This window comes from Lissotriton helveticus, chromosome 3_2, assembly GCF_964261635.1.
Source record: "Lissotriton helveticus chromosome 3_2, aLisHel1.1, whole genome shotgun sequence".
In the NCBI taxonomy this organism is placed as follows: domain Eukaryota; kingdom Metazoa; phylum Chordata; class Amphibia; order Caudata; family Salamandridae; genus Lissotriton; species Lissotriton helveticus.
Window position 1 is genome coordinate 169,010,423 of NC_136062.1, and position 21,205 is coordinate 169,031,627.

General features: G+C 42.9%; 1 protein-coding gene across 1 annotated transcript in view; it reads left to right on the top strand.

Moving 5' to 3' along the window:
• Nucleotides 1-21,205, top strand: part of LOC144826532 (dual oxidase maturation factor 1-like) — a 450,078-nt gene that overhangs the window by 400,724 nt on the left and 28,149 nt on the right. Inside the window, exon 6 of the mRNA XM_078684962.1 lies at nt 15,177-15,391. Within this exon, the coding sequence (XP_078541088.1) occupies nt 15,177-15,391 (215 nt within the window). The remainder of the gene's footprint in view (nt 1-15,176; nt 15,392-21,205) is intronic.

A 21,205-nucleotide genomic window follows, 5' to 3' on the forward strand; every position in this document is an offset into this window, starting at 1 on the left:
GTTCCCTTGTTGTATGTATTTGAATTTAAAAATGTTGGTGATTAATTAATGTATGATTAAGATATCATGACAGTTCTTCAATAATAACAGCAGGTTCTGCTAAGCATGTTTCTATATTTTAATGGGTTGCATGCCACAGTGCTCCTGCCTTATTTTCCCATTTTCCCTTCTTTGGCCCCAGTTATGAATTTGGTGGAGTTAATTTTCTATATGGTGTATTTGTTAATCTTGTTGCATTTGATTCTAAGTGGGTCTTGCATGCAGAGAAGTCAGATGCAAACAAAGTGATAGGTAAAATTGCACTCTAATCATTTGCGTGCATAAAAATTAACCAGTAAACGGCAATGAGTGGTAATGTTTTTCATCATAAGCACCAAAGTTCTCCTTCTGCTCAGAGCAGACGCAAGTCATTTCCAAAGAGGAAAAATCAAGTACAATTTATAATTTGGCTTGTTTTTTTCTAACCAAATCAAAACTGCACAAGCAAATCTAAGAAAAGAATGTAACTCTGTGCAGCAGGAAAAAAACCTGACCAGAAGCAAACATATATCAAGTAGCAACTACATAAAGGTGCCTCTAATAAGCCAATGGCTTTGTAGAAACAACAAGCACACATAGCCACATTTGCAACTTTATCCTGACCATGAAGCACGTGTGTATATTCTTTGGCCTGCTAACACAACTCCTCATTTAGCAGGTCCTCATTCAGCAACAGGAGGAGGATTATTCCCACTGCCAAAGGAACAGGTAAATTTAAAGGCATAATGGAGGGCCTACAATATCTCAGACATGTCCAGGCATCCAAAACGTGACTTGAGCCTATGTTTAAAAGACATACATGCTTGACACAGGGTGTATCAACCACCAGTAACTGGAAATAGCAAAACACCATAAATGTACAGATTGCGTGTGATACTGGTCTTGTGGAGAAGCGTGGCTCAGTGGTTAGAGGCAGCAGACCCGGAAGCTGAGATCAGCCGTGGACCAGGGTTCGATTCCCCGCATTGGCGGGTCTCGGGCTCAAAAATTCCACGGACTCGACAATTCTCGCTCCGGTGCCTACTCGACTCACGGGGTCACACTCTGCGACTCTGGGCAATAGCTTGCTTAATCTCCACTACGGCCCCTCGCGGCGGGATGCCTGGCTTTCACCTTGTGAATACCCTGCCGGGGTATCTCACAGGGGAATACCAGGACGGGTTCCCTAAGCAAGCGCCTTGAGACCCCTGGGTGATTCGTGCGCTATATAAATCGAAATACATTTACATTTACATTTACATTTGTGATCACCCACTGTTGCGTGCAAATACCAGGAATGACCCAGAACCACATGATCATTTGGAACAGCAGGATTAATTACACCATGAAGGCTTACTTCCCAAGAAGGATATGGACAATTTGGTAGGTATTTCTGTCTCTCGCTGCCACATCCCCCCAACATTACTGCATCTGACAGCCCCTAAAAGAACACACAACAGAAAACAAATGCATGTTGTATAACAATAATAAACTTAGTATAACATGGGTCTCTGAAAACTACAATAACAATGCATCATGGTAGTTGTAGTATTATCTCAACACTTACATGAACAGTTCATAAAGCTGCAGAAGAGTAAAATAAAAAATGTGGCATAGAGTCTACATTAGGGAATGTGTAATCAAGTGCCCTAACCGCATGTTGCCAACCCTCTGGATAACATCATTGGCCCTAGCTCATGACTCCATTTTGTGAACCCAGAACAGCAGGAGAAAGGGAATATAAGCAAGCACACAGCAACACACGAAATACAATAGAGTGTTCATTTAGACTACTGAAGACATGGTTTAGGTGCCTACAACAATCATAAAAGTGCATTGGCAATGCACCTAAAAAAGATGTGTAATTACAGTAACCTTTACAGCCTGCTGCACAACATCTGTGTAAGGTGGCATGTGCCAATGTCCGTGGAAAAAGGGTTTCCTGGTGAAGACCCAGGAGACAATGAAGAAATGTCAAAACCACATATAGGCGGAGGAAACAGCAGCAGAAAGCCAGTGCTCTTGGAATCAGAGACTACCACATGCATGATTATTTCTAAATCACTAGTATTCATTATTAGCTTTTAATTAAATAACACAGTCACATAATGTCATTGACGAGTGAGTTTCAGCAGTGAACCACCAAGAAACAAACACCTTATCTCTCTCATCCATCAATTTACCCAACACAACAAACTTAGAAGAATACACTACACTATTACTCAATGCCCATTTCAATTCAAAGTTATCCCCCAATTTACCCTATTTTCTTGGCTTATGTGTATGACCATTACACAATTAATAATATAGCTACTCACTTGGCTCTTACACTTGAACCATCTGATGCACTCTTTCTAGCAGTGTAATTACCATGTAGTGGAAGAATGCACACAACCAAATAAATCCCATTAGCGGAGTCTCCCTCCCAAAAATCAGATTATTATATCTGGTACTAGCAACTGCCAGGCATAGGAACCTAGACAAGTCAACAACAACAAAGAAACTATCACATGTAGTTGGAATTTTCAAATAATACGTTTCCAGAGCTTTAAAAAGATAAGTTCAGTAAGAGCTGTGGTCACTCGTTCTCATAGTGCACAATTCATCTGTGATGTTAGTTAGAAGTTCATAACACCCCATCAATATGATGTGTTTCAGATACATCCAACATCCCTCAAGTGATAGTTATCTTCGAATATATTATGCAGTGCCTCATTTGTATCTTCATAGATTGCATGTAATATTTCCTTTGCTGCTGGCAGTGTAAGAATGCACCAATATACACAAGGAGGGAATTGGAGCGCGTCAAGGTCCAACATATAAGCTCTCATTAAGACTATGCCAATCAATAGAGTATTTAGCTCCTATCAAGAGAGGAGAAAAATGCAACAAAGATAAGGTCAGTGGTGAAATCAGATTGGGGGAACTGATTGCTCAGAGCAATGGCCCTCAAACTTCCAAATGGGTGTCATGCTTCATCATAGGTCAGTTCCTGGTTGGGCCAGCACTTCAATGCTCAGCGGGCCACTCAAGGGGGCTCTTTTCCAGAAATCTTTTGATTTAGTTGCTGTATGTGAAGTATGAGTAGCAGTACTCTGAGTGTAACTAGGTGTAGATTGGTGTGGTGTGAGTTAAAAGTAACTGAGAGATACCCGGACAAGTTTAATACATGGGTCCTCTTTTTATCGATAAAAGCAGTCTTGACAAGAACTAAGTACTCTATTGATTGATATGGTGTAGGAATGTACACCAAACCTGTCAACACACTCTTCTGATAGCTATGTCGATGGCCATTTCAATAGTCTACATATGTTTTGTCAAGATTACTCTTAAGGATGCTAATTTGTCAAAAACTGACAAAAATGTCTTAGACCAGAGCAACCATGCACCTACCATCTGAAATATTTATTGGCATAGCGCATTTTAGCATGAATAATTATTTACATTTCCAACACCTAATCATTTAGGTAGCTAGCCAATACAAATCATTGAACCAAATTATAAGAGATTAGTTATTTTATTTCTCGTTCTACCTTATTATGTGAATTACTAGGTTCTGTCTCATCTCTTTTGTCAGACTTTCTCTCAAACTACCATTTTAAAAGTTTACTTCTCCTTTTTCATATTGCTCTCTGGGACTAGCATAAATACAAACCCCGATTCACCTTCATGCCTTTGTCAAGCATGTATTTATGGTAATACAGAGACCCAGCCTTTTTATAAAATCGGTAAATGTTCATCTCTTTGGCTAGTTCACAGAGCTATAGATGTTGTCAGTAACCTGTAACACGACTCTAAGATTCCTAAGGAATTAACCCTTTCTTTCTCATGGCCAAAGTGTCACAAATAAAAGATATAATATTGCATTTTCAAATTTCTATTGAAAAGCTCTAATCTTTGCAAATAAAACATGAACTGCGATTGTAAGAAAGATGAGATACTATATTGTAATAAGAGTTATCAGAATAGTGGAAAAAAAAACAATTCAATCATGCTAATTGTTCATAATGTTGCTTAAGTTACTACTATCTATTGCTAGCCTCTATGCTAAAAAGAGTACATTGGGAGTAGCCATTCCTTATATTAATGCTTCTTACATCTCTGTACAAGATTTCTTTTCTTATAACCAAGCTCAGTTGCCATAGTAGAATAGTTTTTTTACCACTTCTTCTTGCCCATCTTTGTGGCCCAACTCTTGACTTGGGGAAGTGTTGCACACTCTGTGTTTCCTTGCATATGTGCCCTTCATTGCATTGTATTTCATTTACTCATGTATTTGTATGCACATTCCTCATATTTAGACAAGAGTTTCATGTAATACCAATTGCTTTCTAGGTTCATAGTGCACTAATTGCTCATATACTATTTATCAATGTGAATGTTAATGTGTGGTAGACTTTAGTAGCTGTTCAACAGAATTTGTAGAATGAGTCCTGCATTTTACATCACTAATCATGAGAGGATTGGCCATTTCATAATAACAAGAAGGTGTATTTCAATCTTATGCAAAGACATCTTAGGGGAACTATGTCTTCAGATTTTCTTGGGAGGTTTAAGCGAATGCATGCTATGGGCATATTAGCTGAAGGCCACAGGGCCATATTTGCTGTTGAATCTGCAAAAAGCAACAGAACCTCCCCCACAGAAAAAACATATTCCATTAAAAAAAACTGAAGGCATTATTTTTAAAACATCAGTAATTGGTTACATAACAGAGCAACCTACACAAGGGTTCCAAGCAGAGGTCAATGAGGTAAATGACATCTATGAGCCATACGTATCAAAAAAGTGAATTGCAATGCCCAAATAGCGATTTTTATCGAATCGCTATTTGAGAATCGGAAAACGCTATATATGTTAAATATCGCAAAAAGATTGCGATTTGGTAAAAATCACAATTGCAAATACCGATTTCTTAAATTGTGATTCCTTAATAGCGGAATCGCAATTAAGAAACCACAATTTTGGGAATCTGCTTTTCAGGTGCAGAATGATGACATCACAACCATTAAGTGTGACTGCCTATGATGCTTCTGATTGCCTGAGGCTGTGTGTGAGGCTGGGAGCAGGAGCACACCACTCAGAAGTCCATCTGTATTGCAAAGACACCATCAAAACCACTGTGGATACACAGGAGAAGGCAAAGGAGGCTGCTTTAAGGAAAAGGAAATAAAAGTTCAGTGAAAAAGAACTTGAGGTCCTCATTGAGGAGATGGTGAGTAGCCACGAACAGCTGTTTGGCAAGAAATCTCTGCACATCCCAGAATCAGAGAAGTGAAAAATCTGGCTGGACAAACAGGCTAAGGTAAATGCCATTGGTGTCACACAGCACTCCATCGAGGACCTACGCAAGCGTTGGTACGACTTGATCTCAAGGGCAAAAGATAAGGATGCTAACAGGCTTGCGGAGACAAAGAAAACTTGTGGAGGTCCATCTACTGGGCCTGCATCCACACCCCATAAGGATTTGGTGGAATCCAACCTGCAGCCAGAAAGCATCAGTGGGGTTGCAGAAATTGACAGCTCAGCCACGCCCAACACCAGAAAATGTATGGTGCATGCTAAATCTGCCCTGAACCATTACCTACTAAACACCACACTCAGGAATGCCTTAAATATCTTCACCACTACATTCCACAATTTTGTGGTCACCCTGCAATGCATCATGGGAGATGTAGTCACACACATAACACAGTTAAGCATTGACACACAGCAATATAGCTGCAGTTGAGACACAACAGTAAAAAACAAAATGAGTCACAGCAGATAGGTACACCAATTGTATTGAATTTAATTGTGTGGCTAACAGAAAGTAGGACACACAATAAGTAGTTCTCTTGTATTCACAGGTGAACCTGCGACACAGGGTGATGACACAGAACAAGATGAGGCACCTCAGCTACAGGAACATGCAGGGGGAGAGGAGACAGAGCACAAAACACAGCCAACACCTGCGCAAAGACAACACCGTTACACTGTGGCTCCACTCCAGGAGCTGGAGGGAGAATTGTAAGGCATACAGGAAGAGCCACATCCAGGGCAAAAAGAGCAGGCAAGGAAGCAACATGACCAGTCTCCTATGCACTGTAAGGACAGCAGTCTCATGAGATGCAGGCCTAGGGCACAAAACACTGCAGGCATAGGAGATGTATCTTCTGTGTTTTCTGGGGGGCACAATGGTCAAGGTTCAGCATCTGCAAGCATCATTCAGGAACTCAAAGGGGCCAAAGTTACCGAGAAGATTTTCAACGCTCAACTAACGAAATTCATCGAAGAGAACTCCATCCTCGACCCCTCCCAATCTGGATCACGCAGCAACCACAGCACTGAGACCGCCCTACTCGCCGCTACAGACGACATCCGCACCCTCCTCGACCAAGGCCACACCGCGGCCCTGATCCTACTCGACCTATCTGCAGCCTTTAACATTGTCTCCCACCGCACTCTCACCACCAGAGTCATGGGCACCATCATTTAGGGAAACGCCTTCAACTTGATCCGCTCCTTCACCACCAGCAGAACCCAAAGAGATACACTTCACCCCTTCCTCTCCGAACCCACTGAGATCAACTGCGGAGTATCCCAAGGATCGTTGCTCAGCCCACGCTCTTCAACATCTACATGACCTCTCTCACCGATATTCTCAGACAGCATGGACTAAGCATAGTATCCTATGCCAATGACACCCACCTCCCCATCTCACTCACTAAGGACCCCTCACCACCAGACTCAGCTTCCAGGAAATAAATTAAGGACGTCACATCCTGGATGAGTAGCAGCTGCCTGATGCTTTACTACGGAGAAGACAGAAGTCCTCGTCCTCAGACCCTCCCCCTCTGCAGGGGACAACACCTGGTGGCCCACCGCCCTCAGCAGCCCCCAACTCCCACGGACCACACCCAGAACCTCGGCATCAATCTCGACTCGTCCCTTACCATGACCCGACAGATCAACGTCGTCACCTTCACCTGCTTCAACACCCTGCGCACCCACGGACCAGACCTAACAAGGGGCGTTTCAGTAAATCAAGTCAAGTCAAGTCAGAACATTTTTAATGCGCACATATCACGTCCAAACAGTCTCATGGCGCCTCTCAGCTAAAAAGTGACACAGCATGAAACGTTATTAACAATTGACATTGTGACTGAAGCTCACACTTTTATTTTGTTTTGTGAAGGCAAATGACTGAGGCAGACTAATCAGGGTTACTTACTGTTTGTTTTTTTGCAGCGTTCTGTTCCCTAGTGGTGGTGCTTGAGCGTATGTCTCTCAGACTTCCTCATTTATCACATCCATAAGCACTGTGGCTCTTAGTACAGCAACCAGAGCTGGGCGGTCATTACACACAACTTGCAAACACTAACCATATTGAATCAAAGCAAAGACAACACTCCTTCAACCACACACCTGTGTGTTGTAGCTTGCTACACAGGGGCAGACATTTAAGACCCAATATAGGGGCATTAAGCACCATACAAAAACTATAATACAATACATCACCCCACTTATCTTTTTTGGTTCTGCTACCTACCAACAGCGACCTGAACCTTTATAAAGCAGCATAGTTATGCCATATGCAATGGGAGCAGGACAGCTGCCTGCAGTCTTCCAACAGCTTAAGAGAAAAGAACAATATATGTTTCTATGGTACCACACTTCAGTGGCTCTGCTTTGTGCTTGGCGTTGTGGCAGTCCCATGGCCCACCTTGCCAACCAACTGGATGGTGTGAAGTGAAATTCACTGGCTGGCGGAGACATGTGCTGCTGCTGTGACGTGCTACACTGAAGAGCTCACATCTGTGCAATATTTGTTACATGGCTCTCTGCTGGCAGGTAACAAGTACTCAGTTTGTCGTTTAAGTGACTGTCTGTAAAGTAGCTCAGTTGCAGTAGCAGACTCCGCGGCACTGTGCATGGTTGGTATTGACAGCAGTTTTCATGATTTCTAAATAACGTCTCTCACAAAGCATGTATCAGGCTCTTTATTGAATTCACGCCCATTGAGAATTAGGACTTCCTAATAAGTGTAGGCTGCCTTTAATCACCCGCTCAAATTAGGTACTGAGCTAGGGCTGTTCAGCACTATTGGGGAGCTTGCATACTTGGAAAAATGGGGGTTCCCCTGAGTGGCTGTTTTCCTGATTGACAGATGGCAATTGTAGATGGCACAGTTACTTCTGCCCTCCATACTTGGGAAAGGGATATGCGTCCTAGATTGGATCATGAACGTGAAGTAGATGCTGAGGAGATCGTACCTGAGCCTCACAAAAGCAAAAGTGCTTCAGGAGGTCCAGCTTCTATCAAGAAGTGGAACAGCAGATGTGTGTCTGCCTGGGGTTTCTTGTGCCTCAGACCCTTCTTGGGAATGCAAAGGATTGTCATGTCTGATTTTTCTCACTTTCTGTCTCAGTGTTATATCCTGGAGCGATTTAGCTGTGTGTTACCTTAGTGTTATGACATTTATTCCTTGATGCTAGCATTTATTTATCCTTGGCTATTAATATTTGTGTGGCCATGGATGCTGCAGACAAACAATCTTATGCTGCATGCTATTTTTCCTTCTGGATTACGACACATGAAGACTACATCTTACAGCCCCTTCCCAGAAACCTCCTGATGCCACATGAAGGAATGTAGAATGGATATGACTGTACTGACCTACTAGTTCTATTGGACCCTTCTTTTGATGTCTGAATTCAGCTGCTACTTCTTGAGGCTGTAACGTTGGGCTGATGACACATCTGAATGAGGCAATAGAAATTGGGTAATGCCAGAAAGTCCCTCATTTGTTGCCTTCTGTTCCTTGCTCCCAAGTTGTTCCTGCCTCAGGTTTATGACTTGCTAAAGTGAAAGATGAGGAGCTATTGCAATCATTTTGGGGACAGTCTGCTAGATCCCACTGTTTCTTATCCCATTGTCTGCAGTATCAGCTGCTCTTCAGCAACACTCATATGAGCCGTGGAGTATCGCCTTATTGACTTACAGCTATCTCTGTTTCGTAACCTGCTCAATGGCTTGACTATGTCAAGTCCTCTCCAGGTCTTGTGAGGGATGGGGGTGGGAGGCTTAAAGCCAGATGCTCCTGTTTCCATAGCAGTATTACATTTACATCGGGGACCAATGGGGTCCTGGCCCTGCTGGCTTTTGCTTCTTTCTCAGAAGATTTTGGGGGTGATTTACTAAGATTTTGCGCCATGTTTGCATCACAAAAGTGACACAAATTGGCGTAAAATATTTTTTTACCAAATGTACTTTTTAGCACTTACCTTGTTAAGTGCTGGAAAAACACAGAAAAGTAATTCACATTACTTTGCGCCATGGGGGCCTACCAAGGTTTCTCACGCTAAACACCATTTACTAAATGAAGTAGATTAGGTAAAGCGTGAGAAATCTGCGTCCTTTTCAAGTAGGCGCAAGGAAGGATACATTCTTTCATTTCTTCTTCCTTTTCTGACTTTGCATGTGTGCTGCATTTTACAACACACATCCAAAGTGGGGAAATGGTTAAAGTGAGACTGTGCATAGTATTTTGTACTGGAAGGGTTCCTTACAGTACAAAACCTATGCTAGACTCATGGAGACATCCTTGCCCTTTGGCGTGAAGGTGTCTCAGTGGCGCATGGCAGCTGATTGTAGCACCGGCACTAGTGAGAGGGGAGGAGAGTGCCTTATTTTAATAAATAGGGCACTCTCCTCCTCCCTCCTTTTCATGTAGTGCAGCGTAACATTTGCGACTGCTCCAGTGCACTACAGGAAAAAATAATAAATCTGCGCCATAGTGTTCTGGTCCAAACAGGAAGCCAGGTGGCAAAGTCCTACTTCACCCAGCTTGGGTGATGAGGTCTTTTAGCCTGGCAATGGATGAACACTCTCTCCGTGATAGTGGGAGGAGGGAAACTGGGGGTCAAATGTGATGAGCAGCACACATGCAAAGTCGGAAAAGGAAGGAGAAATGAAAGCATTTCTCCTTTCTTGCGCCTACTTGAAAAGGGCCCAGTTTTCTCTCGCTAAGCCCAATGCACTTATTTAATAATTGGGTTTAGTGTGAGAAACCTTGGGTGGTGGCACAGGAATGCCCATGCATCACCCTTGGTACGCCCCCATGGCGCAAAGTAGTGCAAAGCAGAACTATGCACTGCTTCGCATTACTTTTCTGTTATTTCCAGTGCTAAATAAGTTTATAGCTGGAAATGAAATTGGGAGGAAACGTTTTTGCGCTGATTTGCGTCACTTTTGTGATGCAAACACGGGGCGAAATCTTAGTAAATCTCCCCCTTGGGACTGGTCTCCTTCATGGATTTCCATCTGTCAATAAAGGAGAATGTCCTGGCGGAATTTAAGTCAGATTTTATGGATCCTTGATTCCATCAGACTCCTTATCTGTGGTGTGGACGAAGCAAGAAGCATTTGTGGAAGGAGCCACAGCTCTCCTAGTACTAAAATCTATGTACATATACAGAACACGGGCAAATATTGTATACTTTTTATAGTAATTACCTCATCCAGTGATGTCAGGCTAGCTTGAATTTAAAGGGGATGAACCCATTTGGTCAGTGATTTTAAAGATGGAGGGGCATATTACCAACCAATAGAGATAATTTTTGTCTCTAACTTGTTTAGAGACAAAAATTATCGCCGCAAATCGGCGATTTTTATCGCAGATAAACCTTGCTATTAGCAAGGTTTATCGCAAATGCGATAAAAAACGGCCGCAATGCATGAATATCGCTGAAAAGTCAGCGATATTCATGCATTATCGAGCAAATCCTCTTAGCCATGTTATCCACCTCCCATTGGATAACATGGCTAAGAACTGCTCCTGGGCAAGTGTTAGCTTTTGGAGATATTCGCGCTTAGCGCGAATATCTCCAAAAGTTGGTAATAGGAGATAGCGATGTTAGCGACTGTTTTCAGTCGCTAACATCTTGGCACGCCCACTTTGCATGTCATTAGTGATAAATATCACTGACATGCAAAGCGGGGCCCAAGATGGTCACTATCTCCTATTAGCTGTCACTAACTGGTGTTAGCGACAGCTTGGTAATAGGGAGATAATTTTATCTCCGCTTTCTTGGCTTTTAAAGCCAAAAAAGCGGAGATAAAGCCCCTTGATAATATGCCCCGGTATTCTTCCAGACCGTTCTCTCCTCATCAGCAATGAAAATATTCTCTCTTTCTTGGATCTGTAGGACTCTTGCATTCACATTCCTGTGCACCCTTCTTCCTGGTGGCGGACTCTTCGTCAGCTGGGCCTTGGCAGATGGTTTAGGGTTTCATGTCAGCGACCATGGATGTGATTCTCTGGATCCCTTGCATTCCAAGCCCCTGCTGGAGTATGTTGTGGCTCATTAGACCCTTCAATCCTGGACCTTAAAACCTTTGGGGCAGATTTATGTTAACTGGCGCATCCCCAGGGATGCGCCAGTTAATGTGTGCCACAGTGCGCCACAGCTCCTCCACCCATGGTGCGCCGCATTTATAATGCGGCGCACCAAAGGGTAAATACGGCACAGATGCGTGACACATCTGTGCCGTAAAGGTGGCGCATTGCTGGAGTTGCGTCGCAAGCGCGACGCAGCTCCAGCAAGGCTCGGGGGTGCCCCATCTTAACAATGCTGCGTCAAGACCTACGCCTGCTTCAAGCAGGCGCAGGCTTTTGACGCAGCATTGGCCTGAAAGTGACTGAGTGAAATCTTATAGATTTCACTCAGCCACTTTTGCGAGGCGCACCTGCCCCAGAACGCCCACCCTGCGCCGGAATCCCCACAAGCGGCGCAGGGCTTTACAACGTGTCGCATCTGCCTAGATGCGTCACGTTGTAAATCGTTCGTAGGGATGCGCCACGTTTACGCCGCCTTGCGTGACGCAACAGCGGCGTAAACGTGGCGCAAGGGCCTCATAAATCTGCCCCTCTATCCTTATTTATGTCTCACAAGCATAAAGGGGAGCTCTCTTGGTGGATGCCGTAATTCTATTTCATGTAGGTCTTTCCATAGCTCCACCTGTTCATCTGGGTGTCACAACAGATGGTAGTGTCCAGGGGCGGAAATAGATCCTGGCACATGATGTAGTCCAGGCACAGTGATCTCCAAGCGAAGCCAATCCTCTCTCCTGTTTGAGGAAGTCATCAGCTGTGTTCCTGCTAGTGACGGAGGCATTTTGAGGCGACTCAGCAACTCTTTGTCAGTTTCGCCGGGGCACACACTTTAACAAAGCTTGTTCTCTAAAGGACTACCACCTTTTATAGCTCCTTGATGCAGATTTCCCCGGCCTGGATCTGTCAAACCCTGCTTGGTACGGAATATCATCAATGACCCCCATGATGTCCAGGGAGAAAGATCCCTGGGCAACGCCCCCATTATTTTTTCTTTTTGTTCTTCAGCAACAAACCCTCAACTTTGGTGGAATAAAAAGAAAGATGTTACCATGACATGTTTTACACTTGGCATTCATTTCTGACAAAATTGCTTTCACTATTTCATCAGAAGTCCCTTTATAATCACTGACCTGCACATTTGCCTGCATTTAAAATTCCCCCAAAGTATGGTCTGTGTTTTTTCAGAAAAAATGGCAAAACTTGGCTTTGGACTGATTTTGTTCTCCTGTAATAGGACTGTATAACACGCTAAAAACAGCAGACTACTCTTGTCCAAGTGAGTCAAAACGTCTTCATTTGCTTTTTTATTATTTCTCTTCTTTTTATTTAATTCTTTGTACACCCTACAAATGCTGAACATTTGTGTTCAACGTGGAACCTGTTTAAGCCACCTCCATATATAAGAATACAGGGGCATATTAACAAGGGCTTTATCTCCGCTTTTTTGGCTTTAAAAGCCAAAGAAACGGAGATAAAAATATCGTCCTATCAACAACAGGGTGCTACCATGCAAAATCTCATGTTAGCACCCTTTTTCACTACGCTTCCCATTGCATCTCTAATGAGATGCAAAGTGGGCGTTCCAGTGCAAAATAATAGGAGAAATATCGCTAAGCCATATTTCTCCTATTATCAAGTTTCACGCTAACCCTGTTAGAGATAAAAAAAAAAGCAGCGCTAACCTCGGTTAATGCTGCTTTTTTATGTCTGCTAATTTTCAGACTTACCCATGTAATCCAATGGGAGGTGGATTACATGGCTAAGTCCACCATGGGCTATCAGCGATAACCTCCCAAAATGCAGCTATCGCTGGATTTGTTATCGCCTAGGTGGCTAGCGTTGTTAATAACGTGATAACCAGGTGATATTATCCATTGATAGCGGGGGTAACAAAAATTAACGCTAAGAGCCCTTAGCGTTAATTTTCCCTTTTCCTTGTTAATATGCCCCACAGCTTCACACACTTTCATATGTGTCCCTGCTTCTCCGAGTGTCATCTCTCCAGCTAAGTCTGCTCCCTGTCTCAGCTCCTCAGCAGTACTCAGCATGTGTCCGGCTCCCTAAATTTATATTTGGTTTCATGCTCTGGCTCAGGAGCTGCATATGTCTCCGTCCCTAGGATTATAGATGGTTTTACCACACAGAGACCAAACCGCTCCCAGTGTGGCGTTAGCACAATATTCCAATTAAATGTTTCACCACTCATGCAGTCCTATTGGTCATAGTCATATTTAGCTTTATTCGGAGTCATAACAGATAACCATGAAAGCATTTACATAAAAAAGGCAGCACATATCAGGTTCATTTAATTAAATCTGAAAGAATATAATCATAAAAGCCACAAATAGCGATTATTCGCGGTCAATCTCCCAATGTGCACAAACAGTTTCATTAAATAGACTATAAAATGTCAACACTAAAATGTACCTCCCTCCCAGAACCTATATATTATGTTCATACTAGTGTCTTCCTAAAATAATTAAAGTGCTTTTGGTGTTCTAGAGCAATGTGTTTCCTATAAGTTTTCTGGTTCAGTACTCCCCCATGCCAGTTATTACTGTGCCACCATAAACCTATATTCCCTGTACCGTGTCCTGAAGCAGTATCTAAGTTCATCCTCTTCCTCGCATAAAAAAAGGCCCATAAAAAGGATGACATTCTGCAACAAATTTCTAAGGACGGCAGCGATTGAAGAGAAAAATATACAATACTTGTGATACTAATGCAGGTTTTGAGTGTGTGCTCTCTCAATGCTCACCAATGTCACTTTATTATTATTTTTTATTATTTAAACGTCTGCTTAAAACTACTACATGACTTATTGGTCAGGAGGCTTCTGGGACTTGACAACTTTTCTATCAAGGAATTACGAAGAACTCATGGTTAAATTTCCTATTCTAAGCCATTAATAAATTGATTGAGAACAACTATTTAGCCCTTTATTACAATAAATAACTACATTTAATTGTTAGGATCAAACAATCCAGTTGCTAGGCTACCCACCTCCTTAAACCACTCATGCCTGGTTGGTAGCCCTATTTCTACTCTGATACTCTAAGGTAAAATCTCTAGGATACCATTGAACTGAACACTGTCCATGGCTGCCGTGAGGAACAATGTGTCCACGGAGTGGAATTTCAAGTGGCATGCTCCTTAGAAGACTACAACCATTCCTAAAAGAGAAAGAGTGAGCAGAAATTGCATTAGCTATAATTCTATTTAGGATATATGATAGAAATGTGTTTTGTTTTATATGCAGGTTATACAGAGTATACAAAATACAGACGCTGCACCTCACCTGGAACAACAAATCTAAAAGAGCGCATTCTGTCCCTCACTGCATACATCACACAGGCTGCTACAAAAGACATATATAGTTTAAATATACAACACTCTTCCACAAGCAGTATGCTCACGAGCACGCACATATTGAAGAATTTCTTCAGTTGATAAATACAAAGAGAAAGACTGAGAAAAGCAAATAAGGGCGCATTGAATGTCCTATGTACCAAGATATCAGAAATATTATCATGAGTTTTTGCGGTACTCCTAATCCGTTTCCTTGAGGCTCAAAGCAAATTTGATGAGTTTCCTCAATCTCCAACATAATGATGAGATGAACTCTTAAATACATATTATTCCTAATAGTTCTAACTATGCACTGTATGATGACTGGCAGTGCTTGGGTGACATAAAAAAATCTTTTGTGTATTGTACTAGGTATTATGTGCTGGGAGATTATAAATAATTTGCTTCAGCTTCAATTTCTGGTTTGTTTCAGGGTTGCATTCTCCACCTGGATCATCTCTAATGTCCTCTTCTGCATGCCAAACATTCTTTATGGGGCCTACCTGATTCTGGTAACTGCGTCCTGCATGCTGCTCTCACTGGTGTCCTTCTCTGCAGTGAGAGAGGCTCCCATGTGTACCATTGCATTTGGAACATCAGTCCTGAAGACCACCTTCGGAGGCTCCTTCTATCTGACGTTATTAACAGGTATTGGATGACCACCATTCATTTAATAGATGAGTCTCACTTCAGCCACTCTATCAAACATTCCATGCAGCAAAATTGAGAGTTGTTAGGGCCTGCAATAGGTTTGTTGGAACATTTTTGAAAGCTGCACTTTTATGACAAATTCACTTTTTATTCTCCTACAAGGAAGTCCCACTACACTAAACACTGAAATTATCTTTGTGGCTGGCATTGACCATTCAAGGGCCACTGAAGCATGTGAAAGTGGCTATAGGGGAGTTGGGATGGTAACAACCAGTTCTGAGCCACCAGACCCAACACCACCCCAATCATCGTTACTACCATCAAGACCGAACAGTAAATACTGAGTCAGTTAAACCCAGCCTGGATTGCCAAACCTACAACCACCCCTCCTTCATCATGACTACCATCAGGATCGAGCATTAAATACAAGTCCCAATTTTAAACCAGGTGGCTAGTGACATATTAGTGATATGGAAGGTGGGGATGTGGCCCCAAGTTTGGCAGGACTCATACTACGGTACTTATAATGGGATAAAGAGAGAGCTGGAAGATAGTACCATTCTCTTGTAATACTCTAATTCGAGCTAATAGTATTGCGCCTTGTAAGTCTCTTGGGAGACTCTGTTCCTAGCGGGGTACTATAAGTCCCATCAACCCCTGCTTCTGGGCCCATCTGGTAAAGGCAGGAGGAGACAGGCCTCCAACAAGCGCTATAAACTGCCACCTTGAGTCCCACTGCACAGGAGAATGTTTTCCTGGTAGGGGACTACAAGTACCATCAACCCTGCTTTTGAGTATAACCAATTACACAAAGACTTACTTGCTATGATAACAGAGTTAAGAACTGAAATAACTGAGTTAAAAACTATAATGAAGGCATTAACCGATTGATCTCCAAAATTGAAACTGATAGTAACACCAGGGGAGAAATTATACGCGAGGGGGGGGAGAGATGGCAGTAGACAAAAGAATCCTAATTTATTTGATTCCAGCAACTCTATAGGAAGAAATAAATCTCATGACACCTGTATTGCCTCCTGTACCACTCAAAATTATATTCAGTTTATTCCCAGTAGACATCATATTCAGTTTATTCCTGGTAGACACTCTACTGACATGCGTATCACTGCTCTTGACATACATACCACTGATCCTCCTCCAAGGTATTAGCAAAAGAAGCAAATTCAATCACTGGCTTCTAATATAGTAACAACCGCATATCAGAAAGCAGAGCGGAGCCCCGAATCTATAATTTCACAAACACTCCCCTCTTTATACGATTTTCTCAGATTGCGAGATTACGCCAAAAACCAGCTAACAGCAGAGGATACTTGGATATCTGGAAGTAACTGGAGAAATCTAAGGGCAGGCTTCACCTGTATAAAATTCAAAGATTTCAACAAAGGGAACAAAAACAGTCTTATGGAGAGAATCAGAAAAACAACAGAAAAACATAAAATCGACAAGATCCTGGGCTGAGAAATAATCATGTGTGCAAACACAAATCTGTCTTTCTCCTTTACTGGGCTGAGGTAAAGCCAACAGCAGATGTATTTCATTAAACCGAATTCTAGTAAGAACGAATCAGTGGTGTCCATTATTATTTATATTAAGTAAATAGGGTTCAATGGTATGCCCTGTTAACATCTGTGCATGGGCACGCACTGAAGATTTTCCAAGTTCTTGACCCTCTCTCATTACCTCCGGCCATAATAAAAAAAATTGTATCCAGGGAATATTAGCCTTCACAATTTTCATGGGTTATTCAAACAAAGCTTCTCTTCCAAGTTTAGAGAATGTGACCCTTCTATAAGATAGTAATTTAATTGATCTCCACCCATGGAGCTTCATACAGTCCTTGATTATCTCCCTGTTAAAGTGGCTCTTAGTACATGTCCAAATAGAGAGCCACTTAAGCAAGGGGCACAATGGAATGATATCCTTGTGAACCATAAATGCAGGGGTAGATACCAAAACTGCCAGGAGCTGTCTCCAAAAGCTATTCTTCTCCACCTGGAGCTCTAACGTGTCTAAATAGCCTCAAACATCACTACCAAGTATGCCTACAGAAACAAATTTGCCTTGATATATCTTTACCAGAGCACCCAAGGGTCTACTGCCTATTCTGGAGGAAAAGGAGAAAATAGCCACTACAGAGTGAGACAAGGACAGTTTTGATTTTCTCAAAGGGCCGCATGAGGAGCAGCTGTCAAAATCAACTACTAGATATTTTAAAGTTTGAGCCAGAGTTAATTTTGGCCATATTTTGGACCTATTTACACTGTCAAATGCCTTGCCACAGTATACTTGTTAAATAACAAGAAAAGATTTAAGCACTGATCACGTGCTGAGGCCTAGGGGAATCTCAAACTGCAGATAGGAGAGAATGAAATCATCCTTTGCCCATGACATTGCCCTCTTCAGGATTACCCTGTCTATCACTTTGACAAAATGAGTTGATCAAAGAGATTGGATGTTAACAGCTAGGTAAATCTCTGGAGCCCTTCTTATAAACAGGGATGATGACCAACTGAGACCTTGAGCCTGGAAGGCACGTTCGCATTCCCAAATTAATCATATGGGTTAGGATCGGCACCACCTGGTATCACCTTAAACAAATCTGCTGGGATCCCATCAGGTCCAGAACCTTTATGTGAGGTGAGTTGATCTCTGGCTAATTGGGTCTCCTCAACAGACAAGGATAGATTACAATGAGAATTGGCTAATGTGACATGCTCACATTGACCCCCGATAAGCAAGGCATTGTAGACACCCTCGAAATGATCTACCCATTTCTCAGGGAGAATATGTGATGAAATAGTGCGGTCCTCAGTGTAGTTAAATAAAAGGCGATTAACCACCTTCCAAAATGTAAAACTCTTGGCCCTAGATGAAGCCTTGTTCAGCTCCTCCCAAGCTTCCTCTCTCAATGTCCCTTTCTTGTGTCTAAAACCTTCTTGTAGGTAATTTGTTTGTTTTCAATTAAGCGGTGGTCTTTGGGCACAGCTTTATTAGCATTCACTAACAATGTATGGGCTCTCGGGCAATCCTTGTTGAACCAATGTGGAATACTTCTTTTGTTGATTTGGAAGGGAGTGATAGTTTTCCTTCCCTATCTTTGAATATGCCATTAAGAAGGTGGTTCATTTTAAAGAGACAAGGAAACCCAGTAAATCAAAGAGACCTAGGAAAACAGGTAATTTCGAAAGGTATATATTGAAATAATAGAGAGAAATACAGTGATATCTATGTTTTTGAATTCCAAGTGGAATATTGTAAATGTATTCAATCAAACAAATAGGAGATCCATAGAAGTGGCACAATATACAACAGAAAAAGGAAGTCATGAGAACTTCAGAACTCAGCATTGTACAACATGTGGCTAAAGTACAGACTATGAATGAGCCACAAATACATAATACATTTGATCATATTTAAAAATTAACTCGTGGACAGATAAAGTCAAGGTGCTCAAGTTGATGAAAAGGTTAAAAGGGAGTTTGGAATGCCTAGAGCCCTTCATAAGACATTTGGTGGTGACCTCTTTTGGTACGTGCTGCGTCCCCGGATGCTGGAAGGAAGCCGTGGTTCTGCCGCTCCCTAAGAAACCGCACCTTGGCTTAGATCGTTTAGACAACCTACGCCCTATCTCCCTTTTGCCATACTTCGCAAAGGTGGCTGAAAAGTGGTGAATGAACAGCTAACGGCTTACATTGAGGAATATGATCTTATTCACCCCACCCAGTCCGGCTTTCGAGCCAGATACTCGACAGAATCAGCTTTGCTTTTTGCCACCAAATCCATCAGGCAACTTGTGGATGCAGGTCAAACGGCGGCCTTGATCCTGCTGGATTTACGTGCTGCCGTTGACACTGTAGCTCATCACACGCTGGTGCAATGTCTGAAGAAGGGTGGGGTGTCCGGTAGTGCCTTGGATTGGCTAAAATCTTTCCTGTCGGGTCGGTGCTTCCAGGTGAGACATGGCGAACACTACTCCAGGGTCATCAAGCTGAACCAGGGAGTGCCGCATGGCTCGACCCTGAGCCCAACCCTATTTAATATATATATAGCTCCCGTGGCGGAGATTGCAGAGGGGTTTGGGATCAGGGTCGTATCTTATGCCGATGACACGCAGTTGGTGGTCTCCCTGACCCAGGCACTGGAGTCGGCTGCCTCCAGCTTCAGGGCATGCATGCAAGAATTGGCTGCGTGGATGGCTAAGAACTGCCTGAAGCTGAATGGTGACAAGATGGAGGTGCTGGTGGTGGGTGGGGCCCCGACTTTGTGGTCATCGGCATGGTGGCCCCAGGACTTTGGGGGTGACACCTACGCCCTGTGTGCAGGCAAAAAACCTGGGAGTCTGGTTGGATCCCCCAGCCTTTCTTTCGACCATCAAACTAGGCGGGTGGCAGGTGCCTGCTTCGGGATTCTGAAGGTCCTGCGAAAAACCTTGGACCTACTACCCGTGGTGGCTAGGAAGACTTTGGTCCATGCGCTGGTGACGTTGCGCCTAGATTAAGGTAATATTCTTTATCTAGGCGCACCAACCAAATGCTTGCTCCGTCTGCAGGGAGTGCAGAATGCAGCAGCCCGCCTTATCTTGAGGCGCCTGAGAAAGTCATCGGCCAGGTCAGCTCGGGCTGCGCTACACTGGCTCCCGATAAAAGAAAGAGTCACTTTCAAGGCACTCTGCATCTGCCACTGGATCTTGCAGGGAAAGTCCCCTCTGTATCTGTCTGAACTCCTGTCCCCATATGTTCCCACACGTCAGCTGAGTTCAGGTGGGATAGGCTTGGTGTGCGTTCCTACTATTAAAAAGGCCAGGATGGGTGGTCGGTCTTTCCGACTACGGGCGGCTAAACAATGGAATGCCCTCCCGACGGAGCTCCGGATGGAGACTCAGGAGAGATGTTTCAGGAAAAAATTAAAAAGTTTCTCTTTCCCCAAGTATAGTTGGGTGAAGGAACTGGGCTTCTGATTTCTGTCTGACTTTACCGCAGCGCGGAGACACACTGGCATTATTGTAACCATTGCGCTTTACAAATGGACTTATTATTATTATTATTTAGATCCCTAACAGAGTATAGGGATCATTATCAGGACAGAACGAGTTATGCCTGAGAAACGGCCTGCTGAAAAAGGTAAAAGAAGAAAGAAGAAGAAAAGATAAGAAAGAAAAAGGAGAATTACACATATAGCATAGAGTTTATTGTCAACGGATGTATGGAGACTCAAAACATGCGCAGACGGTTCAAGTGAATCATGATCCAATCAGGACATGTGAGAATGTGCCACTTGTGCGCCAGAAATAACCTTTTCAATACAGTCACAGATAAGGGCAGAACAAGTAGTGAAACAACTATCCACTATAAGTATGTGAGAACGAAATCCTAATCAGTATAGGTATGTAAACTAACCCCTAATCAGTATAGGTATGTAAACTAACCAAGTTACTCAAGACAAATTATGCCAGGGTGTACCTATAAAGAAGAGACCTGATCCAAAATAAATAGTATACACAGTAAGCCAAAATTGAAGAAAAGATGGGAATTATCACATGCCAATTACCAGTCAGGAAAGCACAGACTAACCTCGAACTGAGTATACATGAGAATCCACCGTAGTAATGCAGGGTGACTAAATCAGGATGGTGAGGGTATGATAGCTTGTGGAATGACAAGAGCAAGGCCTGCGATTACAAAGTAGCTGTGTATGAAAACCGGTGAGTATATACTTGGCCGATCAATGGAGGATGGCTACGGATATTCCGGCCTAGCATAGCATAGCCACAGGTGATCATTTTGCCCCTCC